Raw genomic sequence first — 26150 nt, 5'->3', positions numbered from 1 at the left:
TCACATTATTTTACTAACCAATTAAAACCCAAATCTACGTTTTGGACCTAACCTTTTTTTTAAGCTATTTAAGTTAATGTTTTAGACGTCAGAACGTCGTATTACAGAACATCTTGTTTTCCCATATGGCTTTCCTTGTCCTTTTTAGCAAAACGTACTGCGCTTAAAAGGGATGCAAGATAAAATTTGACAGAAGTATAAATATACAAAAAATTTTGATCCTGTCGAATTTGATTTAACTTCGATTTGGTCGCTAATGAGAGTAATGTAATTGTATTATTGTAATGAGGAATGGGCGCTTACAAATCAATTTTATTTGGTGATAACCAATTATCTTATCAACGATTCTTCAAGCATTCTACTAGCATTTTATTGACTGTGACGAGAGAAGTCAAGACGGAATGACGTTATCGGTTTTCGTCATAATACGCACGCTCGTCCTCCGATTTGTACGGATGATTAAATGTTAATTAATTTATATAAATCGCGCGGATAATAACTGCACTAAGTATTCAAACTCGATTAAGTGTATGCAAATTCAGTCATCAAATCGATTGTTTAAAGGTTCTTCATGCCGTGAAAATAACATCGCAGCGATCGCGCAAAATATTCTAATGGAATTTAGATATTAAAAAGTTTCGAAACTTAATTATAATGAGTGATGAAAAACAACCACTTCTCACGGGGCCCTGTATTGCTATAGAGCATGCAGAGGTGCAGAGGGAAGCCGTGGAGTTGTCCAGTGATGCAATATTACCGATCAAAGATGAGAAACCGAAGGCGGACTACTGCCCGGCCTCGGAGCGACACCTGGAGCACCCCACCTCCAACTTGGACACGATGATACATTTGCTGAAAGGGAATATTGGCACAGGGATCCTGGCTATGCCTGATGCCTTCAAAAATGCGGGGTTATTGTTTGGTAAGTTTCTTTTTAGTGCTATGAACTAGAAAGTCGTATAAATTTAGCCACTTCATAGACATTTACATCATTATTAAATTATCACAGGTCTCCTCATAAACAAGAATTAGGTATAGTTTTTTGTTGTTGTATTTTGGGTTGCAGTTTTGTTATACCTTATCTAAATAAGGAACATGTACAGTCGGCCAAGAAAGTGGTCTACCATTTTTCGACTCTATCAATCAGAAGATAGAGTCGAAAAATGGTAGACCACTTTCTTGGCCTACTGTACTGTATTGGTTTACAACCTTTACATTATACAGCATATAAAAACATGTCAGATAACTAACTGTAAAGCTACCTGAACAATAATATAGGTGACCTCTTACATTATACAGCGTATAAAAACATGTAGATAACTAACTGTAAAGCTACTAAATGATAATATAGGTGACCTCTTACATTATACAGCGTATAAAAACATGTAGATAACTAACTGTAAAGCTACTAAACAATAATATAGGTGACCTCTTATAGGTACATCACCAATATTCACCTCTTCTGACTTTACTATAATTTTCTATTAAGATTGTAGTTGTGTGAGGGGTGCTGTGAGACAATCCTTCTCACCATGTTACCTATCTATTTTGAATAGCCTAGCTAGGTAGTGCGCCACTGCCAAAATTTAGAAACTTGCAAGTGCACCACGGACTAAAAAAGATTGGGAACCCCTGGTATAAATCATATATTTCTTTAGCATTTTTACAAATCTACAAAACTAGTAATACAACTGATTTAGTTTAAATGTCAAATTCACCATAAATAAATAAAATAAATTTAGCATTGTAACATATAGTTGTGTATATCATATGTTACATTATGTACCTATATGTCACAGTGAACTGGTTAGTTATTAAACCTACTCTCCATTTATCATTAATATCATTATCAGTGAACAAATATATGAATAAGCAAGCATGCTCTCGTAATATAAATATTTACCCAGTTCATGTTACATTGTAAATCCAGCATAGGTATGTAATTGAAATTAATTCATAATTATATATTAACATTGTTCTATATTCACCATAGTAGGAGTTTTTTGTTAGTATAATTATTATTTTTTGTCATTACTAGGAGACAAATTGAATACACATTTTTGTTAACTTTTCTTATAAACTTTTGTTTACTCTTTTTAATGGCTTATACAATTATGTGTAATTAAATTAGTTAATTAATTTCTTTTTTTGAAAAATAACAGATTTCTGTAATTTAAAGGTACCTAGGCTTTTCACACAGATTAGGTGGCACAAAAATATATTAATATCACTAAGGGTGGCGCGTCGTACAAAAGGTCGGGGGAACCCCCTTAAGGTCCTTGCAAGCCGCGTCTTTTTAACGCGCCGTCGACGCCCGTTTTGGGAACGCACACGTTTTTCATTCTAAATAAACAGTTTGCGTTTGTCGGGATACAAACGCGTGTTGTTTTGACTGCCGGGGCTGTCTAGCTAAAAAGTCTCTAGCTTTTTAGAAAGTCTGCTAAAACGCATTCGGCCAGCATTGGAAGTGCGATAGCATCGCGTCTGGGCTATAACCGCGAAAATCGAAGTTCGAAGATTTTTCTCTGTCACTTTAATTACGCCGTCATTGGAGTAAAAGAGAAAATTCCCCGCAATTTGCGACTTTCGGTTTTCACGGTAGCCGCTCTGTATCGATGTGGGTGTGCAAAGTTCTACAACCCGCGTCTGACTTACGTGCGATGTTTGTATCGTTACAAACGCGCGTCGACACGCGTTAAAAAAAACTCGATGTGCATAGATTCTTAGCATTATTTGAATTGAACTTTCGTCTTTTCTTCTTCCTTTAATAACAAAGTACTACCTACTTTGCTAATGCCTTCCTTACCTCGGTAGATAAAGGCAGCTTTATCTAAAGCAGAACGAATTGGCTAACTGACTCTAAGTAATAGTATTTAAGTTTAAGTAAATCGTGTTCAAACTAACCAGAAACCCGTTGACAGGCGTATTCGGCACGCTATTCATGGGCGCGGTGTGCACGCATTGCATGCACATGCTGGTGCGGTGCTCGCGCGAGCTGTGCATCCGGAACCAGCGGCCGGCGCTCGGCTTCCCCGAGGTGGTGGAGGACGCCTTCGCGTCCGGCCCGGTGCCGTTGAGGCCGTACGCTAAGAAAATGAAGTAAGTTGACATATATGTACTACATACGTCCTAGTCTTACGCACCAGTCGCTCGCCCACACTGCACGGATAAGCTGTTCGCCCTTCTCTGTTCTGGTTACTTGGCTCGCTAGCTAAGGTCAACTAGGTAGCTAAACCCAACAAAAGAACCTGCTCACGGTGCTCAGAAAATTATACGAGAATCGGTTAAGAAATACCACATGTAGAGGGGTGCGCCAAAGTTCATATAAAATTGCAAATTCGATTATTGAAACTCCGAAAATGTATCGCATATCATTTTACATCCTAATGATCATTATACATTTTTATTTTAAACAATACGCATTGAAACTTCGAATTCATTATATTCATAATGTCATTCTACATAAATATCTGTATTACTAAAATTTATGCATATATTATTACTCGACATATCGATTTCGACATATTTGATTTTATTTATAGCAGCATGCATCTGCAATAGTAAATTCTAAATAAGAAAAAAAAAGACAAAAATAAACAGAAAATTAGGCCAAGTCAGGTTAAAATCCTGCCAGAAAGGTGGGTTAGGTTAGGTTAGAACTGCGACCATCACAGAACCGAAATGCTGCCAGAAAGGTGGGTTAGGTTAGATTAGAACTGTGACCCTCACAGAACCGAAATGCTGCCAGAAAGGTGGGTTAGATTAGGTTAGAACTGCGACCCTCACAGAATCGAAATGCTGCCAGAAAGGTGGGTTAGGTTAGGTTAGAACTGTGACCCTCACAGAACCGAAATGCAGCCAGAATGGTGGGTTAGGTTAGGTTAGATTATAACAGCGACCCTCACGGAACCGAAATGTTGCCAGAATGGTGGGTTAGGTTAGGTTAGAACAGCTACCCTCACGGAACCGAAATGCTGCCAGAATGATGGGTTAGGTTAGAACAGCGACCATCATGGAACCGAAATGTTGCCAGACAGGTGGGTTAGGTTAGGTTAGAACTGCGACCCTCACAGAACCGAAATGCTGCCAGAATGGTGGGTTAGGTTAGGTTAGAACTGCGACCCTCACAGAACCGAAATGCTGCCAGAAAGGTGGGTTAGGTTAGGTTAGGTTAGAACTGCGAACCTCACAGAACCGAAATCCTGTGACCCTCACAGTGAGCGAGCGTAGCGAGAGCAAATGCTCCCCGCCTTAGTCTTCGAGAAATTCTTAAAAATAACATTATGGGTACAGATACATTCTCAGTGACAACATTATGAGTTAAAAAAAACGGAATATGTATCGTTATGAATAATGTAGATAGTAGTACAAAAAAGTATAAAAAAAATATATGAGAAACAATTTTCGGAGAAATGATGATTATGACTTCAAAGCGGTATTATTAGAAATATTCGAATAATAAATTGTATATGAGCCAATATGGACCCCATGTAGAGACTAGAGAAGAACGGCCGGACCGCCGATTGTACGAAAGCATATCTGCCCACGCTAATACGATGGGTCAATTATATCCTGGGGGCTTACACAAGATTTGATAGAAACGCCAATCGAAACTTGAATAATGTATGGATAGTCATGTGACTTTTCGTAACATATATCTGTCATCCCGATACATTTTTACTTTTCGTTTTGCAAATTGTATTTGTCGTATACGATTGTCAATGTCATGTTGGCTAGGTTCCCAACAGGGTGGCCACTTTCTGGAAAACCGGGAAAAGTCAGGGAATTTCGCTAGTCATGGAAAAGTCAGGGAATTGTCAGGGAAATTTAATGGAGGTCAGGGAATAAAAATTGTTTCTGTATGTACATAATATAAGTACATAATTAAAAATAAAAAAAATATTAATTTTACCATCTGCGAACATTATAATATTCTACTATAATTAGTCTAACGCATTCACTGCCAGGGGGCGTGGCCTAGGAACAAACTTGTATGACGGTGGACGCACATTTGCGTCGGGGGCAGTGAATGTGCTACCTGTTCCCTTTAAAAAACCGCAAACGATGTACAGGTTAGCCGTTTACTAAAGCTAAAGGTCGAAACAAAATTATTGACCCGCAGTTCCTAAAAATATTTCCCTTAGGAGGGGAGTGCTGAGTCATTGTTTTTTTTTGTTGTATGGGAATTTTTTTTTTCAGAAACCTATCGTGTGTGGTATCATATGAAAGAGCTTTTGAGGCGATTCTAAAAATATACCACATCATTACATTTCAGCCATTTTTTTTAAATTAAAACAAAAATAATTTTCAAAACACACCAAGTTTGGGCTTCTCTAGATACGATATGGCTGATTTGTTTTGTACAATATACCACTAATAAAGCAATTATGAAAATAATTTCATTAAGTATTTTTTTTTAATTTTTCAATAATACTAGGGGCGGAGGAAGACCAAAACGGAGATGGCGGGACGACCTTGACACATTTTGTAAAGAGTGGCGGGAGTGTGCATCGGATAGGACCAAATGGCCTTTGCCCAGCAGTGGGACACTCCTACAGGCTAATAAAAAAAAAAACTAAGTGATACAGTTCTACTTCAGTACCTATTTTACGAGACTTAATGGAACTGTACTGCAGATACGGTGCATATTAATCATAAAATGATACGTAATATCCATATATCCAACGGGGAATACCTCTTTAACCCTTTTCATCAGCTGGTATAGTTTTGTATGATAAACTAAACGAAACTACACCAATTGATGAAAAGGCGCAGTAAAGAGGAATTTCCCGTTGGATATACGGATATTACGTATCATTTTATGATTAATATTTACCGTATCTGCATTACAGTTCCATAAGTCTCGTAAAATAGGTACTGAAGTAGTACTGTGTCACCTGGTGTCACTATGTAATAATGAAAAATTAAAAAAAAAATACATGAAATTATTTTTAAAATTGGTTTTTTGGGGTTAGATATGTCTATGAGGATATCACGTATCAGTGGTATATAGTACAAAAAAAAACATCGTATCTGGAGGAGCCCAAACTAGGTATGTTTTGAAAATAATTTTATTTAAATTTTATTTTTAAAAATGGCTGAAATGAAATGATGTAGTATATTTTTAGAATCGCCTCTAAAAGCTCCTTCTTCATATAATACCATAAACGATAGGTTTCAAAAAAATTTTATTCCCATAAAAAAAACTATGTCTCAGCACTCCCCTCCTTTAAAAACACCAGAGATAGGAATGTATGAACTTTTTTTGTTTCATTGATCAACAAGTTACCCTACAGCTTTTAACAAAAATGGTCAAAAATTTAATTAATTATTGGGTAATTGTATGAACTGTGATAGCAAATTACAATTTATAAATACAATGAAACAGTACAAAAACGTCACCTGGGCCCAGTTTTATAAAGTTACAAGTTACAAGTTTACAGGCGTTTACTGGCAACACTTGCTCCGTTTTTTACAATTTGCGTTTTATAAAAGTACTGTGTTACAATTTTACAGGTTACAGGTACAAGTGCCTGTAGCTCAACCATAGACGAAAATACGGGAGTTTTATAGTTTTAAACTCATAATCGAACAAGCGTTTTATAAAAATATTGTAAATTACAAGTGTAGATTGGTACACTTGTAACAAAAACTTACATACGTCTTGAGTCCTGTAACAGCACAACAGCAGTTACTTGTAGACTCGTTTTCTGAGAGATTTTAAACTTTACTCTTTATTGTTAAGCACCAACGCCAACGATTGTGCTAGGGCATGCATACTTTTCCATGCACCTTATCAGTTTTTGTTAATGTATCTGAAATATATAGTAAATATAGGAAATAAAGTGACAATATGTTTGATATTGATTTTATTGACGATTCGTTTTATTTTATCTACTAGGAAATGGTAAGGGATTATTGCCGATATTTGTCGTTGATTTATTAGCATTCGTCTCTTTATTTAAGTATAGTGCATTCACATTATGGTAAAGTGTACTATTCATAATTTTCGATATACACCGTATTTATCTTTGAGCCGCTACCGAAACGATACATTTTAATGTAAGAATGTGAAAGAGTACTTATTTACATGTTATTTACTTATTACGTAAATATTTCATTAAATCTAACTTAATCTGAATCTGAAAACGGCCCAAAAAGTATATCCTTGGCATGGAACGCCGCTCTCAACCACTCGATTTTTCCTTCATTTCTGACCATTTTTCCAGTAATCAATATTTTACAGCAAACAAAAACACATAATTTAGTAGAGAACCGAGTATCTATGACACACGTTTTTTTTTAAATAGTGATGTCCTTCACACCTGTAGATTTCACATGTAATCGAGATTGACCGTGGTTCTTTACAACTGTAATTATTTATGTGTATTTATAAAACACCTGTAGCCGTTCACAGTGCATTACAGGTGCCTGTAGCCTGTACTCTTGTAACCTGTAACTTGTAACTTTATAAAACTGGGCCCTGACGTAGGATGTGAACCCACGACTTCCGTCTAACTATGCTTTCGCTCTTACCAACTGAGCTATTCAGAGGGCCTACCGCGAACCACGTTTGAAGTGTTGCCTCCCTATCACACTTACGTACAAATTTACAAGTGCGACAGAGAGGCAACACGTCGAACGTGGTTCGCGGTAGGCCCGCAGATACTACTTCTTATTATTTCCGTTTTTGTATTTATTCATTGTATTGATAAATTGTAATTTGCTATCAGATAATTCAGCAAAAACTCAAAAATGTATTCTAATTATATATTTTATATTTATTACATTTAAGATTATGGTCAGGGAAAAACTTGAAAAAACGCCTGGAAAACCGGGAAAAGTCAGGGAATTTAGGTTCCAGTAAAGAGTGGTCACCCTGCCCAATTTAGTTAATTATAGTTGATCGAGCAAATCTTGTCAGTAAAAAATTGCGGTAAATTATAAAATGTAGGCGCGAAGGGTTATCGTCCCATATAAAATTTGAATTTCGCGCCTTTTGCTACTGACAAGATTTACTTGACCATCAAGTATAGCTAAACCCATTACTTAAATAGGTATAAGATAAATGATTAATTTAAATGTATTCTTATCAATAGGTTACTACACTACTCTGATTATTCCCTTCTGTAAAACTTCCACGTAGATTTCCGATAGCTGTAGTACCATCGCCCACACTGTTAATTGTACATCGGTGCCTTTTGTAATTAGGTCAAGTTAGGAGTGTTGCTATTTGTACTTGTACCTATTTGTTAACGATTAAATTCTGACTTGCGCTACTACGGACATTTGTAAAATTATAAACTGAAATAAATGTCATATACTAAGAAAAAGTGACCAAGGCCTCCAGTCACTGGAGCACTGGAGGCCTTGGTCACTTTTTCTCACACACACAGGCACAGGCACACACTCACACACACACAGGCACACACACACACACACACACACACACACACACACACACACACACACACACACACACACACACACAGGCACACACACACAGTCACAGGCAGTCACTGGAGCACTGGAGGCCTTGGTCACTTTTTCTTAGTATATGACATTTATTTCAGTTTATAATTTATATAGTAGTGTTTCTACTTGTTAAAAACAAATTAAAAATATTTCCTGGAAAATAATTTAATTTGTTCAAATACTTCATTGTATTTGTAAAATTTCCCCAAGATTAATATATTTTCTCATTTAACTAAATGCTTCAATTAAAAAATCTCCATAAAAAAAATTACCATAACTAGTATTAACTAGTTTTTAACACATTTTGTTATCCCTTAAATGAATGCAATTTAATAACCGTTTGTGGTTTCACTGCAAACAAATTTTCAAACTGCAAAGTGATTAAAAGCAAATCGCAACAAACTGTTAAATGTAACTCAGGTCTTAGTGTTTTATACGGGGTCCCTTTGTTTCCCATAAAGTTTTAAGTCATAATGTATTGTTTGTCATATCATCGTTAGTCATAAAACTGAAACCGTTAACTTTTCAGGATTTTCCTAAGGTTATTCTATAGATAGGTTAGGTTAGGTTTGTTTTATGGCAATGCAATATGGCAAAACCAATTATGACTAACGAAAATTCGGACAAACAATACATTGTGACTTAAAACTATTTGGGAAATAATAGAGACCCGTTTTATACCTATTTTGTCGTGCACTTTGTAAATGTCTAATTGGACTTGAGTGACTTGACAATCCATTACCTATTGGTTGAGCGCTGCTGCGGAATATCGGAGCGCTACTATTGTGGTTAGTTAGTTCATTGGATCGGTATTAATGTGCGGAATGTTTCCTGGTTTCCTGTCTCTAGATCTATCTCGATTAGTTTGCTGTCTTATCTAAGTGGCTCAAAAGATCGCGTAGCAATGACCGACTTAAAGTTTATTGATAGTAACAAAAGCATTTGAGCCAGTTTCGTCCATATCAAGTCAGAAAAGTTCTTTACGGGGGCGCTGTCCGATATCATTTGGGCTAAAATACATGTGATATGTATAACTACAGGCATTTTTGAATTCAGTTTATAGCTATAGGCATAGAACAACTGATAACAAACTTCCAGACACGTATCAGTTAATATAACAGTGCGTTATGAAATTTTCCACGTGAACAGGTCGTGATCTGCTTAACTTTTCCATTTAAATATGTTGTAGACAGTGAACAAATAGTGACAAACTAATCTACTGTGCTAATTTACACAATGATTGTCAAATTTAATTATTGTACGGTGTGCCTAATGCTGACCTAATGACATTGTAGGAGATGACAACATTGTTGCCAGGTAGGGGCCCCGATTCGGATTTTGAAATAGACATCTATTAGATATCTTTTAGACATCACCAAGATACGATAACGATAAGTTTAAGATCTAACCTGTCAAATTTGACATTTGCGCGATTCTGGAGATACTCTTGAACGATTTCCACAGGATATGACTTAGAGATCCAATTCACATCTAAATATAATAAGATATCTTACTCTATCTAACGTAAAAGTGACATTGGTTGCCCGAATTGCGCTGCAAAAGAGAACTAGTTGATATCTAAACTATAACTTATTTAGAATGGATCTAACACGTGTCGTCTCTTGTGAATATCTTGAAGTTCGAATACGGCAGTAGGTCAAATCCTGATAATAGTAGGTAGTGAGCTAGAGAGATGGAGAGATAAGGCAGGCAAGCGAAATGCCATCTCGATTGAATCTAAGGTGACCTAGGACAGTAGATCGTGAATGCTATAATGCCTATAATAACACTACACTACTATTTACTCCGTAGTGCTATGTTAACTGTGAAGCATACCTAGGTACCACAGCTTAACCCTATGCGTATCTACGTCGTCGTACGAACACGCAAACCTACATGTATAGAATCAATTTACAAGAAATAAAGAGAGATTAAGTACATTTTGGATATGAAAAAAAATTGTTCTTAATACAAAATTATAAGATTTGAGAAAAAGAAGAGATTGATTGAGAAGTTACCGAAATTATTCCGTGTAAAAATTTCGCAACTTTAGAAACTTAGCCGTACAGGCCCGGTACAGGGCTATAACCGCGATAATCGAAGTTCGCAAATTGCGGGGATTTTTCTCTTTCACTCTAATTACGCCTTCGTTGGAGTAAAAGAGAAAGATCCCCGCAATTTGCGAATTTCGGTTTTCGCGGTAGCCGCTCAGCCCTCACATGCGTGAAAACTATCTCACAATTTAGGCATGTTCGTACGGTTCTAGTAGCCCAGATGATTGTAGCTCTTTTAGTTTCCCAAAAAACCGGCCGTGTAACTCGTGGGCTTATGAGTAGGGAAGTAACGGGAAATCAACAACTTTGTTCATATTTTAATCGTTTCTCTCTGTCTTTTGACAAGAGCATTCATAATCATTAAATATTAAAATTGGTGTCAACGTGTCTGCTCCCTAACCATTTAAGCGAAATGTACACCAAACTGATAAAAGCAATCTGTTTACAATTACAATATCGGGTACTAGGGCACTATCGTTACACCCATTATAAAAGATTCCAAGCTATCTGGGGCGAGCGTCGAGTTCAAATGCCAAGCGGAAGCTCTAATGGAAGGTTTAATGAATAAACATTGGATAATTATAATAATATCAAGAGATTTGGTCGCGTGCGCAGATTCTAAAATTTAAAACGCGTTTAATTTGTCTGAATCCTTACTTTTCCTACCATTCTAACGTCTTAAAATTAAGGATCTATGTATACTTCGCGTGGTACAGTCACGCTCCGTGATTGTTGAGCCATTTAAGGTTCTATCTAAATTGGACATTCCATAGCGCAAGTATTGGACTACCAATTTAGTTAGGACCCTAAATGTCCACATCATCCGACATTAAAACAACATCGTCTGCGTATAAAATATTCCAGGGTAGTGACTTTTGGCATTTTCTTATAAGATGTATTAAAAAGCAGAGGGCTGAGAGTAGAGCCTTGATGCACTCCGGCCTCCAGTTCGAACCTTTCACTGATACCAGCTGGACTTAGCACCTGTGTGGTGACCGCTGTGTACATATCCTGGATTAGGTTCACATAGCACTCTGGCACTCGTTGTTGTCTTAGTGCTTCCCAGATCAGGTCTCGTGGTATGTGGTCAAACGCTTTCTCCAGGTCTATGAAGATCATGTGGAGATTGTTGAGCCATTTAAGGTTCTAGCTAAATTGGACATTCCATAGCGCAAGTATTGAACTACCAATTTAGCTAGGACCCTAAATGGCATAACAATCGCGGAGCGTGATGGTACTTACAATGAACCATATGTGAGAAGGATCTCTACATTGTAAGTCTAATTTTTGTCTCGTTTGAGTAGCATAATCATAATTATCATTATCACCTGATGCTGTAAGAAAGTATACTCTGTAAGTACGTAGGTATTCGTTTTTAGGGTTCCGTACCCAAAGGTTAAAACGGGACCCTATTACTAAGACTTCGCTGTCCGTCTGTCCGTCCGTCCGTCCGTCCGTCTGTCCGTCTGTCTGTCACCAGGCTGTATCTCACGAACCGTGATAGCTAGACAGTTGAAATTTTCACAGATGATGTATTTCTGTTGCCGCTATAACAACAAATACTAAAAACAGAATAAAATAAAGATTTAAGTGGGGCTCCCATACAGCAAACGTGATTTTTGACCAAAGTTAAGCAACGTCGGGCGTGGTCAGTACTTGGATGGGTGACCGTTTTCTTTTTGCATTTTTTTACCATTAAAATAACAAATCTAACATGTTTTTTTTTATTGTAATAATGTAGATATACCTACTTTATTACAATTCTTACATTGTTTGTATATTTTAGGATAACGCTTCGTAACTCACAATAAGCTATATTAAAACGGGAGCTAAGCAAATTGCTAAGTCTCCAAAATAATTGTTTAACATTCCACAATGTGCTATGAATGACAAAGTGAATTTTCCACCATCCCACGCTTCGGGCGTGCATCGCGGACGTCAAAGTACTTGTTAAGAATTTAATATGTTTCAGTCACGTTCGTCCTTTACCCCCGACACACAATACGCCCCCTGTATACAGAGAGGAACACAGTATGCTTATGGAAGCAGTACTGCAGGCCCTTATAGGCACTTAATTTTAGAATTGAACTCGAGTTATGGTTGGCCTGCAATAAAATTTAAGGTCCAAATCGACCCAATCGTATCTATTATGGAGGAAAAATCGGTTACGGAGTGAAGCAAAATATAACCATTTAATAAATTGCATATACGGTAGTTTTAAATTTTTGTGAACTATATGTATGTATTTGTTCTAAAATTGAATCATGAGTAGGCTAACATTTGTGTGCTACTCTGCAGCGGCGCCACCATAATGAATACCAATGAATTATATGGTGAAATGATGTACCTAAAAGGTACATCATGTACATATAATGTTTATGGCCGTACCTGTGATAGGAAACGAAATAATCGGCATTGAAAGTGGCGCCGCTGGGGAGCATACTCCCCAGCGGCGCCACACAGTACTCATAGATAGAAATGATATTAGCAATTTTTTTCTTATGTAAATTGATGTACTAATGCTGTTTATTACGTACCTATTGAAAAAAAGAATTATTTTGCATTGATTAGTGATTTTATTTACATTTTAATTCCGCATTCCGCCTAAACGGTATGAGTTGTAAGAGAGGCGCGCGGGTGAGCGAGATGGAGATAGAAATTCTTCCCGCGGGACCGCGCTCCCGCGGCCCGCTCCTGTTTTCAGTAATAAATACTTTTGTTTTTGCTTTCGTTATGTTTCTGTGTCTGTACTTCTGTATCAAAAGGAAAATTAAATATATTAAGTTCGTTGTATTTTTTATGATTAAAAGTATATAATTAATAGTAAGTTATTTGAGTTATTTGTTTTACAAGGGGGCAAAGTTATTGTTTAACCGCTCGTGCTAATATCGATACCCGAGATAGCGTAAGATCCCAAAATTTAACCACGAGCGTAGCGAGTGGTTCGGAAAATGGAATCTTGAGCGTTGCGAGGGTTTCAAAGCACGAGGGTTAAACAAAATTTGCCCCCGAGTGGAAACACAAAATTTTTCACCACACCAACCCTTACCCGTAGCAAATATTAAACGAAATCAAATCCAAATGAATGTTATTAGATATTTATCATCTAAAATCATCATTTAAGAGTCAATTCTTCCAGAAAACATAAGAAATCAACTCAAAATGTACAGTTGATTACCTTGCCTCACATGTGAATAAAATGCAACTTTGCTATCAGTTTTTGAAGTGCAAAGTACTTAAGCCTTTCTGAGCTGGTGTGGTGAATTTTACATTTTCTGTATGATAGTTTCAAATGAGAATTCTATGTTGTTTCATTGTGATTTTCAGTAGTCTGGTTTTAATTTTTGAACTTATTTATATTTTTGTGTTGGCTTTCGTTATGTTTATGTGTCTGTAATATAGAGGTACAATAATATAGAGATGAAACGGGGGAGGCGCCTAATGACTGAACGAGATACACTTATAGAACTTTCAGTAGGAGTAGCAGAGAAAGCGGTACTATTGCTTGTCCTTGTCACAGTCTCACTTTTTGTTTGTTCCCCACCATAAATTCAGTATGGGTTATGGTGGGCAACAAATAACCCGACCGAATTACGTAGATTGTTTTTGGTATATTGTCAGGAATGTTAAAACGTGTTTTTAATATTGTCGCATTGCGTATGTTTTGTCCCTCACGGAGGAACGCGCACACCACTTCTATAGGATGCTACCTTCTATGGTCTGTAAAAAGAAAAATAGTTATTTGTTTTACTAGGGGGCAAAGTTGTTGTTTAACCTCGCGTGCTAATATTGGTACCCGAGCAAGCGAATGATTCCAAAAAAATAAAAACAAAATCAAACCAAATCAAATTCAAATTAATCTTATTAAGTATTTATCATCCCAAAAAATCATTTAAAAGTCAATTCTACCAGCAAAAAAAAGAAAACAATTCAATATTTGCATTTGATTACTTTGCCTCACATGTGAATAACTGATAGCAATTATTAAGTGCAATATTGCTAGCCGTTTTTGTGCAAAGTAAGCCTGTTTCAAGATGGTGTGATGCTGAAAATATTTAATAACATTCATTTGGATTTGATTTTGTATGATATCTTACAGTTCATATTTTCTCGGGTTTGTGTGATGAAAAATGTTTTATTCTATTCGGAAAAGAGCTTTTTCTTCCCTGTTAGGATGGTCAAACTGGCACTTTTCCTCCCTACAAGGAGGAATCAAAGTAACAGTTTTCTGTTCTAGCACACAATTTTTACATTATTCGCTTAAATAATCTGTTTAAGCATCAGATTGTGTCAACACTAAGAATCTTTAGTTTCCTCATAGTTGATGTGAAAAGCAGTATGGGTCACACGGTATCAAAATTATTTCGTCTTGGGCGTTAACACTTGAATCCCTCATCACGCTCAGGATTCTACTTTAGAAGGTTTGTGTGATGAGCACTTGATCACAGATATTTTTTTCTGAGTCATGTATGTTTTCTGAACTTTTTCAACTTTGCCCCCTTGTAAAACAAATAACTTACTATTACTGATTTAAACTTTCACGATTATTAAACATTATCAAACTGCACAACGGGACTTAATCGCGTATTTAAGTTTTAAGATTTACCTCCGACGTTTCGAGGACGGCGTTGTCCCCGTGGTCTCGGAGAAGACTGGCTCAAGTTGACATCAACATCTTCTAGCCGCGAACTTAAATACGCGATTAAGTTCCGTTGTGCAATTTGATAACTTACTATTAATGATATACTTTTAATCATAAAAAATACAACGAACTTAATATATTTAATTTTCCTTTTGATACAGAAGTACAGACACAGAAACATAACGAAAGCAAAAACAAAAGTATTTATTACTGAAAACAGGAGCGGGCCGCGGGAGCGCGGTCCCGCGGGAAGAATTTCTATCTCCATCTCGCTCACCCGCGCGCCTCTCTTACAACTCATACCGTTTAGGCGGAATGCGGAATTAAAATGTAAATAAAATCACTAATCAATGCAAAATAATTCTTTTTTTCAATAGGTACGTAATAAACAGCATTAGTACATCAATTTACATAAGAAAAAAATAGCTAATATCATTTCTATCTATGAGTACTGTGTGGCGCCGCTGGGGAGTATGCTCCCCAGCGGCGCCACTTTCAATGCCGATTATTTCGTTTCCTATCACAGGTACGGCCATAAACATTATATGTACATGATGTACCTTTTAGGTACATCATGTCACCATATAATTCATTGGTATTCATTATGGTGGCGCCGCTGCAGAGTAGCACACTAACATTTGCCGTCAACACGACCTCTAATCTAAAGCATAATCAATACTGAGCAGGTCTGTTAGTTGGTCTGAATCTGGCTGAATTCTGAGTTGCGCCATAAGTGTGGGCGGTTAAGTGATTATGCAACTGTTGTATGTCGTAGGTGGTTCGAAGTTTCCAAATAAAATAGAGCCTATATTTCCATCGCATTTGTGTGACAATCAACCATCTAGTTTCTGAAGAAATCGGCGCGAAGTACCACTTTGTGCGCCTAATCGTTGTATACTAAGGCAGTTGAGCTACTGGTTTAAGTTTACACTGTGAAGTAATGAGGGTGTTTCCCCCCTCGACCTTGCAGACTCTATTACTCGATGCAATCATGACGTAACCATTATGGTGACTATAATGGTTACGTCAATGGTAACAGCTCTAATTCCGACCGGCACATGTATATTAATTGCGTTATAGTATGGGCATGTTTTATCTATTACCTACTGCAGATATTAAACTGATACTTTAATGCGTCACGTTATTTAGAGAAAAATTGGTACTACAGCGGTTTACATAAGCTAAATTGAACTTTTTTAACCTTCTTAAAGACTTAATCCGCATATAAAGCTTCAAATTTCATTAAATGGAATGGATCGAATGAAATATAGTATACGAGTATGAAATGAATCTTAATACAAGAAAAGGAACCCTAATTGTTTCGCAATGTGTGTTCGTAAGGCGGCCCTATAAGGGGCTCGATAAAAAGTGCAGGTCCTAAGATATTCTCTATGTTAACTATATCTTAAACTGTGATAAGTCATATAACTGTGTCTTAGTCAAACAAAAGATACTATTTTGCCAATCAGAAAAGCACTTTCGGTAAAAAGAAGTAATAGAAAATTTGGTATCGTCTTGGGTCGTCCCATTCGTTTTTCGTCAAGTTCTTTAATTAGTCTGCTTTCGTCACTGATTCTACATTCGTTACAATCGTCGGTGGCTTTCAATGTAGAATGAGTGACGAAAGCAGAATAGGACTAATTTAAGAACTTGACGAAAAACGAATGGGACGACCCAAGACGATACCGAAAATTTAATCGAAAAATAGCAGGACAACTAAAAAAAAAAGTACAATTCGCATATCACCATCCAAATAACACCTCAATTGTTCCAGAAACGTGATCAACGTGTTCCTCGTCATAACTCAACTCGGGTTCTGCTGCGTCTACTTCCTATTCGTCGCCACCAACTTACAAGACACATTCCGATTCTTCCACATCAACTTGAGCGTTCACAGCTATTTAGTTCTACTCTTCCTACCTATAGTAGCCCTCGCCATGGTGAAAAACCTGAAGTATTTGACCCCAGTGTCGCTGATAGCGAGCATAATGACCGCTTGGGGGTTGATGATTACGTTCTACTACATATTGCAAGACTTGCCGAAGACGAATTCGGTGAAACCTTTCGCGAGCTGGCATCAGCTGCCGCTGTATTTCGGGACCGCTATTTATGCTTTTGAGGGGATTGGTGTGGTGAGTATCTGTCTAAGTGTGAACATTAAATGTACGCTCGAGAGGGGTGTGCGGCGCGGTGTCCATTTTTTAAACAAATACAGAGAGCAGCATCAGTGCAGACTGTAGGTACTTAAACAATTGAAGTTTGGCGCCCTGCACGCCCCGCCGTACGGCCGCTCACTGAGGCTTGTTTTTTTTCCAAATATAAAATAAAACCATGTACTGAAAAATCGGCCGAGCTATTATATCTTGCATTATAGTTATAGCGCATTAAAAGTATGTATTTAGTTATACTGTACCTGCAGTGTACCCTCTTAATAAAAATATGTGTACCTTACCCTAGAAAGTCGGTCAGTCTAACGCTCACCCCTCTTTTAAAACAGCCCAACAGGCTTTCTGAACGCCCCATCAATGGCACCCCACCAAAGGCGCATCCTTCCGCCCACAGTAAAGCGAACCGGGGTATTGAATAACATTGAATTATTCAACTGCGTAACAAAGAAACTACGCTGAACGCGGTTAGCTGTATTTGTAGTGGCCTTGTATACGAATCTAGTAGACCAAGGCGAAACAAGTTAAATAAAAACAAAAACCTCACGGCTGATATGTCGTTCGCGTGATTAGGCCGGTATCCAGATGCTAGTTCAAGTTTAGGTGATGGCTTTAATATCCTATTTATTTATTATTTATTCTCGAAATGCGTCTAATGATTTCAAAGTTATGTTCGTTTAGGACCTGTTCGTTGTAAGCTAGTAACCCGTTTTTCTTGCTCACGTCTGCATACCGTAGGGTTTGTTTTGTGTCATAAACTTATAAATAGGTTTAACATTATAATAATGTAATAAAACCAAGCAGCAAGAAGTATCTGTAGCTTCTAAGGTCACATTTTCGGAAAAATTATTTGTGTTCCAGTTTTTTTCGATCTCCTACATTTTTTCTTCTTATCTTAAAACTGCCTGGTTTCAATATTTTATGAATACAAAAAAAAAAAAAACATTACAAAAAGTTAGTAAATATCTATGACGAGTGTTATTAAACAGCCTTTGTTACTCTAAGAGAGCATTGACACTCTGATAGTTATTATGTCTTGTAATTAACTTTTTATTATTATCTACGTTATATTTAAGTTAAAAACAATTTAATCTAGTTTCAACTGCAGACGAGACTAGTACAGAAGGCGACATTAATATCATTTTAGTTATTCTACGGGTCAAAGTTGATTTTTATCATTAAATTTCAATTAGAGCTAACGCAGATAAACTCAATGAGTATCTTTATCAGAATAAAGTAAAATATGTGACACTGTGTTACTTTATTGATAATATAATTTGTATACCTACTGGCAGAATACCAGCGATGTGGCTTGCCGCTTGGCGCCAAGCTAAGCCGGCGCCTTTTCTCTGCCACGGCACATGGCTTCATTATGTAATATTTTTAGTAATTAAATTTGCATGCTTTTAGTTTGTGCTTTTCTTTTTTGTTTTTATACCATTGCCATATATGTTGCGAGTCGAAATATATAAATTGTCTAACTATACTAGCTCCCGTCCGTAATTTCGTCCGCGCAGAAAGCATTCAAGTGTCACCCCTGTAGAATTTCTATTAATTATTTTTGGAGTTCTACAACATTTAAAGAATATGTAATTAAAATAATAAGGTTTTACCGTCACCGGTGTAGGTTGTACGCTGTATGTTAATATAACGCGACTTGACACACATTTATGAATAACGCCATTAGGTCCTAATTAGTTCAATTGATCAGCAGAACATTGTTGAAACAAATGTACACAAATGCCAACCCATTTTCCCAGGTTCTACCGCTCGAGAACAACATGAAGACACCCGAAGACTTCGGCGGTTGGAACGGAGTCCTCAACACCGGCATGGTGATAGTTGCTGCTCTATACACTGCTATCGGCTTCTTCGGGTATCTGAAGTACGGAGAACATGTGCTTGGCAGCATCACGCTCAACTTGCCAAATGACTTGTAAGTTTATCTCATTGAAATAAGGTATATATTGCATCAACATATTTAAGTGGCTGCTCTATACACCGCGGCTACTTCGTGTATCTGAAGTATGGAGATCACGTGCTTGGCAGTATCACGCTCAATCTGTCCAACGACTTGTAAGTTTATCTCAGTTGAATAAGGTCCATATTCCATCGACACCGCGACGGCATATAACTTTGTATAAAATAAGGTAAACCAAAAATATTTCTTATCAAAATAATCTCTTGATGTATTTAACCCTGGCAGTTAAGGTTAAGATTAAGTTGACATCATTGGCCACAGAATGCCGTAGACTAGGAATACTCTAGACCGAGTCATTATTTCATGCAACCGATGATGACAAAAATGCGGGGGTGCGCGGGACGAGGTGAGCGAAGTCCCGTGCCGTGATCGGTCCGTTCAAAGACACGGACGTCACACAAAAACACTTTCGACTCGAACATGGAGTAAATTACCGTATGCGTGGCAGAGGGGGTAGCGTGACTATGCTCAGTCTGGAGGATGTTTTATCTGTGAAGAATGCAAAACACTTTCTGTGCTGCCGTTATTTAAATTATCCCATTTTCTTTTCCAGTCTAGCACAAAGCGTCCGCGCAGTGATGGCGGCGTCCATATTTCTTTCGTACGGACTGCAGTTCTACGTGCCCATGGGCATCGTGTGGCCCGCCGTCAAGTCGCGACTGACGTCCGAAAATGCACTCAAACACGGCGAATCCGTCACGAGACTCGTATTGATCACTATCACATGTAAGTACTTAGTATGGTTTATCATCTTAACCGGCAATTTGTTAACCTTATTAATAAGGACCGATAGTTCAACGTGCCCATGGCATGCCCCTTCGTCAAGTCGCGACTTAGTAACGGGGACCTTCGCATAGCTCGGTCAACAAAGCCAAAGGGGGAATTAAAGCAGACTTCAAAAATTACCAAAAAAAAATTGAGAATGTAATTTGGCAATATCTAAATTGGCAATTTAATGAAAATTTATTGCATTAGTAATTATGACGTGATTTCAACTGCAACTAGCTACTTTCTTCAAAGTTTTGCCAACGCCTAACCTCTGATTTGGTTAGGTTTTTTTTTCAAATGGGGGCCGCGAGCACGAGCATATCGTTACTCCGTATACAAAACGAGATAAGCTTGTGTCTTATTAAATGCGATTTATTGAAGAATCCTGTCAATTTGCAACGGGACACGTTAATTGACTGGCGAATAATTAATAGGTACTAGCGGAAAATACTGCTTATCAATATTTATTGACAAACCGTCTGGATCGGGTCTGGATCGGTCAGTATTGGCCGGTTTTGCGGTCAAAGATCGAAGAAAGCATTAGCACGATAAAATTTCTATACAAATGACCAATAACAGACCATCTCACTTTGTAAATATGTAATGTATGTTGTATATTTGAGAATCGTGAGATTATTGTTTCTTCGATGGCATAACTCTTGCCAAACGCGATTGAGCTTTGAAGAATTTTTGTAAGACGGGGGCTTAAACCAAAATTAAGTTAGATGGGTCTGATGGGTGTTATAAGTTAACACGGATGAACCGATTTCAGTGAGGTTTTCTAAGAATTTTGTCTTTTCTCCTCAGTCTATACCTAATTAATTAATTATTGACAAAATTCAAATTTCATCGCTAAAGAATATGCCACGTATCCTCGACTCTCCGATTAGAGTACCTATAGTTCGTTTTTTTTAGAATTAGAAAGAACTTGCAAGAAGGTAAGCGATCTTGACATGTCTTTTAATTGAAAAACGCTTTTTAAAAATCAAAAACTATTACTTATGAAAGCAGAAGAATATAAATGATCGTATTAGATTCATATTTGTTACATATTTGCCGTAACTTATTTTTAAAATGTGTTTCTCAGTTAAAAGACACATCAAGATTGTTTACCTTATTTCTAATGCTAAAAAATCGAACTATAGGTGAATTTTATTTGTACTTTGTATTTAAAATTACGCTTCTTACACTGGATGCGACAGGAGCAAATTGTAAATTTCGTTATATTTGCTTGATAAAATAAATCATTAGAGTATCAATACATAAAGTTCAATTGCCGATTACCGAGTGGAAGATTTCGACCACCGTGCGTTGCAAACAAATACATTAAGAGTAATGCACTCTTGAAGATGTATGCAAGCAATTTAGAACTTTACTGATATGATTTAAGGTATATATTATAAATTAGGTAAGTCCGTTGTAATGTACCTGAGACTCAGCAAGCATAGCAACGGTTATAATAGTTTATTAGATTATTAATGAAATTGATGTTTATGTTTACAATAATAACAAATTACAAAAAATTACTTATTATGGTTGACACCACTCAGTGAACATTTTTGATGAATGTAAGTGTCAAATAATATTAGCCATTTAGTTTTGTTTGCTTTTTGGTGATGTATTTATACTTGTTAGCATACAGCAAACTTTGGAACATTAGAAAGTGCATGTAAATAATGTATTTATGAATAATATATCAGGGATTTATTTGACCTGTAAGAGGTAGAGTAGATAGTCGCAATTTGTGTATTTCTACTGGCAAATAAAATAAAATTATAAAAGAATAGCGGTTCCTTTTTGTTCCTACTTACCTACGTTTTTTAGGGTTCCGTACCTCAAAAGGAAAAAACGGAACCCTTATAGGATCACTCGTGCGTCTGTCTGTCCGTCTGTCCGTCTGTCACAGCCAATTTGCTCCGAAACTACCGGACCAATTAAGTTGAAATTTGGTACACATATGTAAGTCTGTGACCCAAAGACGGATATGTAACGTCAACAAATGAATTTTAAACATAGGGGCTACTTTTGGGGGGTAAACGATAAAATTAAAAAACAAAGTTTTGAAAACTATATCGTGTTACATATCAAACGAAAGAACTCATTGTGAGAATCTCAAATATATTTTTCTTATAAATTTACGATAAAAAGTTTAGAAGTTATTCAAGAAAATAAACAAAAAATGACCATTCCCCCCCCCTCTATCTCCGAAACTACTAGGTCTAAAATTCTGAAAAAAATACACAAAATAGTCCTTTACCTAAAGATGACAGGAAAACCTATTAGAAATCTAGAGTCAAGCGTGAGTCGGATTTAAGAACAAAAACGCGGTTAACGTTTTTTAGGGAGACAGCCGCAATGGTTTAAGTGAAACGTGATGTAGACAGCTATTGCGAAGGCCCTAGGCCGATATCCACATAAGGCCGAAAGCTCGAAGCGTCCCAAAGAGGCGTGCCTTTAGCTTCAAGGGTGATTCGGACTGAAGACAAAAAAATGCGGCTAGGCTGTATCTGGCACACAGCCGCAATGGTACTTGTAGTACAGTCAACGGCAGAAGTTGCTAATCGGGCTAGGTTTTCAAAATTACTTTAACATACTCTTATTGTCTTAACTATAAAGTCGCGTCCAGATCATTTTAAACCACTCGCCCGCTTAGCAACTTCTGCTGCTGACTGTACTGATTGATTAGTTTACTATTGTTAGGTGTTTTAAAAAGCACTAGGTATACAGGGTGGCTAAAAAATAAACTAAGTGTATTCCCGTTGCGTTTTTTTCGCGATTTCGGGGTTGGTCCCATACTAAAAGTTGCCCAGTATAATCCCAAAACCTCCCTGGCTTCGGGAATACACTTATTTTTTGGCCACCCTGTAGGTATTATCTCTCTTTGGCCTTAGCTTTTAAAACACTTTCGGAAGTTGTAGGAAGCGCGACCCGTCGGACGCTCCGAGTCTTCAGTCTTCGCACTTGGACACTTGTACTATTGTTCGGCATTTAATCTTCAGAGATGTAGAGATATAAGCCAGCACGCCAGAAAACTTAATGTTACATCTGGTTTTTGATTAACCCATTAGGGTTTTACAAGACGTTTCACTCACGTCACGTTTCACGTACAAAAAAAAAATGATGAAAATTGTGTGATGTACGGAACCCTTGAAACGCGAGTCCGACTCGCACTTGACCAGTTTTTTTATCTCTATACCGGTTAAGGGCCCTATCACACTAGCGATTTACGAGCGTGTTGAAAGCGAAGCGAGTTCGCCGCGAGCGCGCAACGTGTATGTCGCGAGTGCGCAACGAGTTCGCCGCGAGCGCACAATGATTGCGTATCGACATACTAAAGTCTATTTTCTTAATTTTTTTTTATTCGATAGACTATAACATTTCATAGTATGAACATAAAATAACATTTCATATTATGAAATATCATTTTAGTCTACCGAATAAAAAAATAGACTTTAGGATGGGAGCGAAATCATTGCGTGCTGACGACAATAAATTAGAATAATTAGAAATCTGACTAGAGGTCAAAAACGGGAATTGTGCCGAGAGCTACTCAGATTTTATCTTTTGTCAAAGATCTACAGATGTAGTGTTCCTCGGAAACGTTCGTACATATTTGTCATTCTACTTAATCAACCTCAGTACTTTTTGTTCTGAGACTGACTGAAATAGCATAACACGTTCGTCCGTTTCCATGAAAATACGATTTTAAAGGATTATTCACTACATCTTTATATGAGAGGTTCGCTCGAGTATATATGTGTGTATTCCGTCGCTGACTTTACATTTATATTTTATTTTCCTTTTTTACAGTCGCCGCCGCCGCATTAATCCCGAACCTAAGCGGCATCATTTCCCTGGTGGGCGCCATCAGCAGCTCAGCCCTAGCGCTCATCTTCCCGCCCATCATCGAGATCATGACCTTCTGGCCCGACAACCTCGGCAACCACAACTGGATGCTGTACAAAGACCTCCTGCTGATATTGTTCGGGTTGACCGGGTTCGTGTTTGGCACGTATGCCAGTGTGAGCAATATTTTGCATTGAGGCGGTTGGATGGAAAGCTAAGTTTGATGGAATGTATTTAACCTCCTGAGACCCAGAAGCAGTTGTTTTGATTTTGAATTTGGAACCGTTATTTACATAGTTAAAGTTCATAATAGATTGAGGAATATGTACAAAAATTTGTACGCAGGGTTTTAGGAGGTTAAAGCTTTTTGTGTCAAAGACGTGAAATGAGTATCTAGATCAGAGGGGCTAATGTACCTAAACATAGAAATTCGAATATTGCCTATCTGTATCCTGTCACTCGAATTATGTTTTAAATGCGATAGAGATAAGACCTTATTCGAATTCCGATCTTCGCGGTAGCCGTCCTAAAAGCTTGTACGGTCAAGGAATTTATTTTGAGCATCATTTTGTTCTAATGGCTCTTGAAGTAAATTGTCGAGGTCTTCAAATGACCCAAGTAAATATTATGACGTCATTTCACGATTAGTACAATTACAAGCTTCACAAGCAGCTTAACGTGTTGCCGCGTCTAATTGAACTAACAACTTTGACACAAAACGACAAGGCGGAATTTAAAAGGAGTTCTACCAAATAATAATAAACATGAAGTGGATGGTAAGCTTACTATAGCCTCCTAATGCCACTGAATTTTGAACCTATAATGCAGGCAATAGAGTTGATTTTGTTTTGTTTGAAAATTGAACGAAATAAAACAATTTTGCAACTCTATTCCTATTTTAATATGGTTTAAATTTCATGGAAATGATTAAGTACTATAGGTAGGACCTTGGGCCTTAGGAGGATAGTTTTTTTTTTAATTCGCATGACGTGGCATTCAATAGGTTTGACCTAAACCTTTGAAAACTGTCCTATTAAACTATATGTTTCAAGCTTGCCTGAGTGAATACCCTGATCTATGGTCTCCTTACCAAAGGGCCCATTGCCAACGTCAAAAACCTTATCTGCTTCTCTGTTGCTCTAATATACAAGAGTGAGAGAGAGACAGATAACGATTCTCGATGTTTCGACGTTGGCGGTAGGCCTACAAGTCCACTGACGATTTGGATAACCAAAGATTTTGATAAACATTTATTTATTTTCCCGATCATGACAATAATTGTATGTAGCAAGATTTTAGATCTGATTTTCCTTTTTATATTATTATATAGCTGTTAAATGAATTATTTTTAAAAGAATCGTGACTTATTGATAAAAAAGTATTATTGTATTTTAAATTCAAATTATGAGATGTTATTAGAGTAATTATTAAATGTGTCGTTCTCAGAAAAAAGAGACTTTACTCAGTTGGCGCTAACAGCAGCGTCACTTTTGTACTTCTAACGCTCATATGTGGCTTTCCATTAGAGAAGGGTTCTTATGGTTCATGTGCATAAGGGTGGTATTTCACCTGTCCAATTTTAGGGTCCAATTTGCATTGCGTCTTTCGCACTAAGCAAAATGTGAGACGCAAATACACATTGGACAAAGAAATTGGACAGGTGGAATCCTATCCTTAAGGGCCTTTACATCAGAAAAGTGTCCTAATGCTTCATGTGCGCAACGAGTTCGCCGCGAGCGCGCAATGATCTCGCCGCGACGCGCAACAATCTCGCCGCAAGCGCGCAATGAACTCCCCGCGAGCGCGCAACGATTTCGCTGCTTACTGTCATACTGGAATGGGACCGAAGTCACTTCGTGCTCGCGGCGAGATCGTTGCGCGCTCGGGCGAACTCGCTGCGCGCTCACCTCACTTTCAATTCAACTCGATCGCAAATCGCCAGTGTGGCCTCGCTCTAAGGTTCATTTTTCTAAGAACGACACAAATACGAGCGTGCATTATATTGGATAGTCACAAAGTCTATATTACTATTAAAGTAGAGCTCTATGTGCTATGTGTAGGTAAGTACCTCTATTTATTATTATGTGATAATGTTAACATTCCGAATTGAGATTTTGCAATACCTTGGGTATTTTTTTGCTTTGGTGTATGTTGATTTATTTGTTTATCGTTGTTATGCTTATTGTTAATTCATTATACTAGAATGTGGTACAGTATTT

The 26150-nt window shown here is 37.4% G+C and overlaps 1 protein-coding gene across 2 annotated transcripts; it reads left to right on the top strand.

Moving 5' to 3' along the window:
* Nucleotides 1-262: 262 nt before the first annotated feature.
* Nucleotides 263-25638, top strand: LOC134679890 (proton-coupled amino acid transporter-like protein pathetic). 2 transcript variants are annotated; one of them, XM_063538817.1, is made up of 7 exons: nucleotides 263-922; nucleotides 2922-3099; nucleotides 16946-17303; nucleotides 19097-19272; nucleotides 19871-20043; nucleotides 23896-24161; nucleotides 24288-25638. In XM_063538817.1, the coding sequence occupies exons 1-6, from the start codon at nucleotides 655-657 to the stop codon at nucleotides 24126-24128; spliced, it is 1386 nt and encodes a 461-aa protein (XP_063394887.1). In that variant the 5' UTR covers nucleotides 263-654; the 3' UTR covers nucleotides 24129-24161; nucleotides 24288-25638. The 2 variants fall into 2 exon arrangements, with proteins under 2 accessions (XP_063394887.1, XP_063394896.1); XM_063538826.1 differs by having other exon boundaries at nucleotides 24285-25638.
* Nucleotides 25639-26150: the final 512 nt, after the last annotated feature.

Source organism: Cydia fagiglandana, chromosome 1, assembly GCF_963556715.1.
Source record: "Cydia fagiglandana chromosome 1, ilCydFagi1.1, whole genome shotgun sequence".
NCBI classification, from domain to species: Eukaryota; Metazoa; Arthropoda; class Insecta; order Lepidoptera; family Tortricidae; genus Cydia; species Cydia fagiglandana.
Note: the sequence above shows the minus strand (reverse complement) of the source record. Positions and strands in the feature narration are given on the sequence as shown.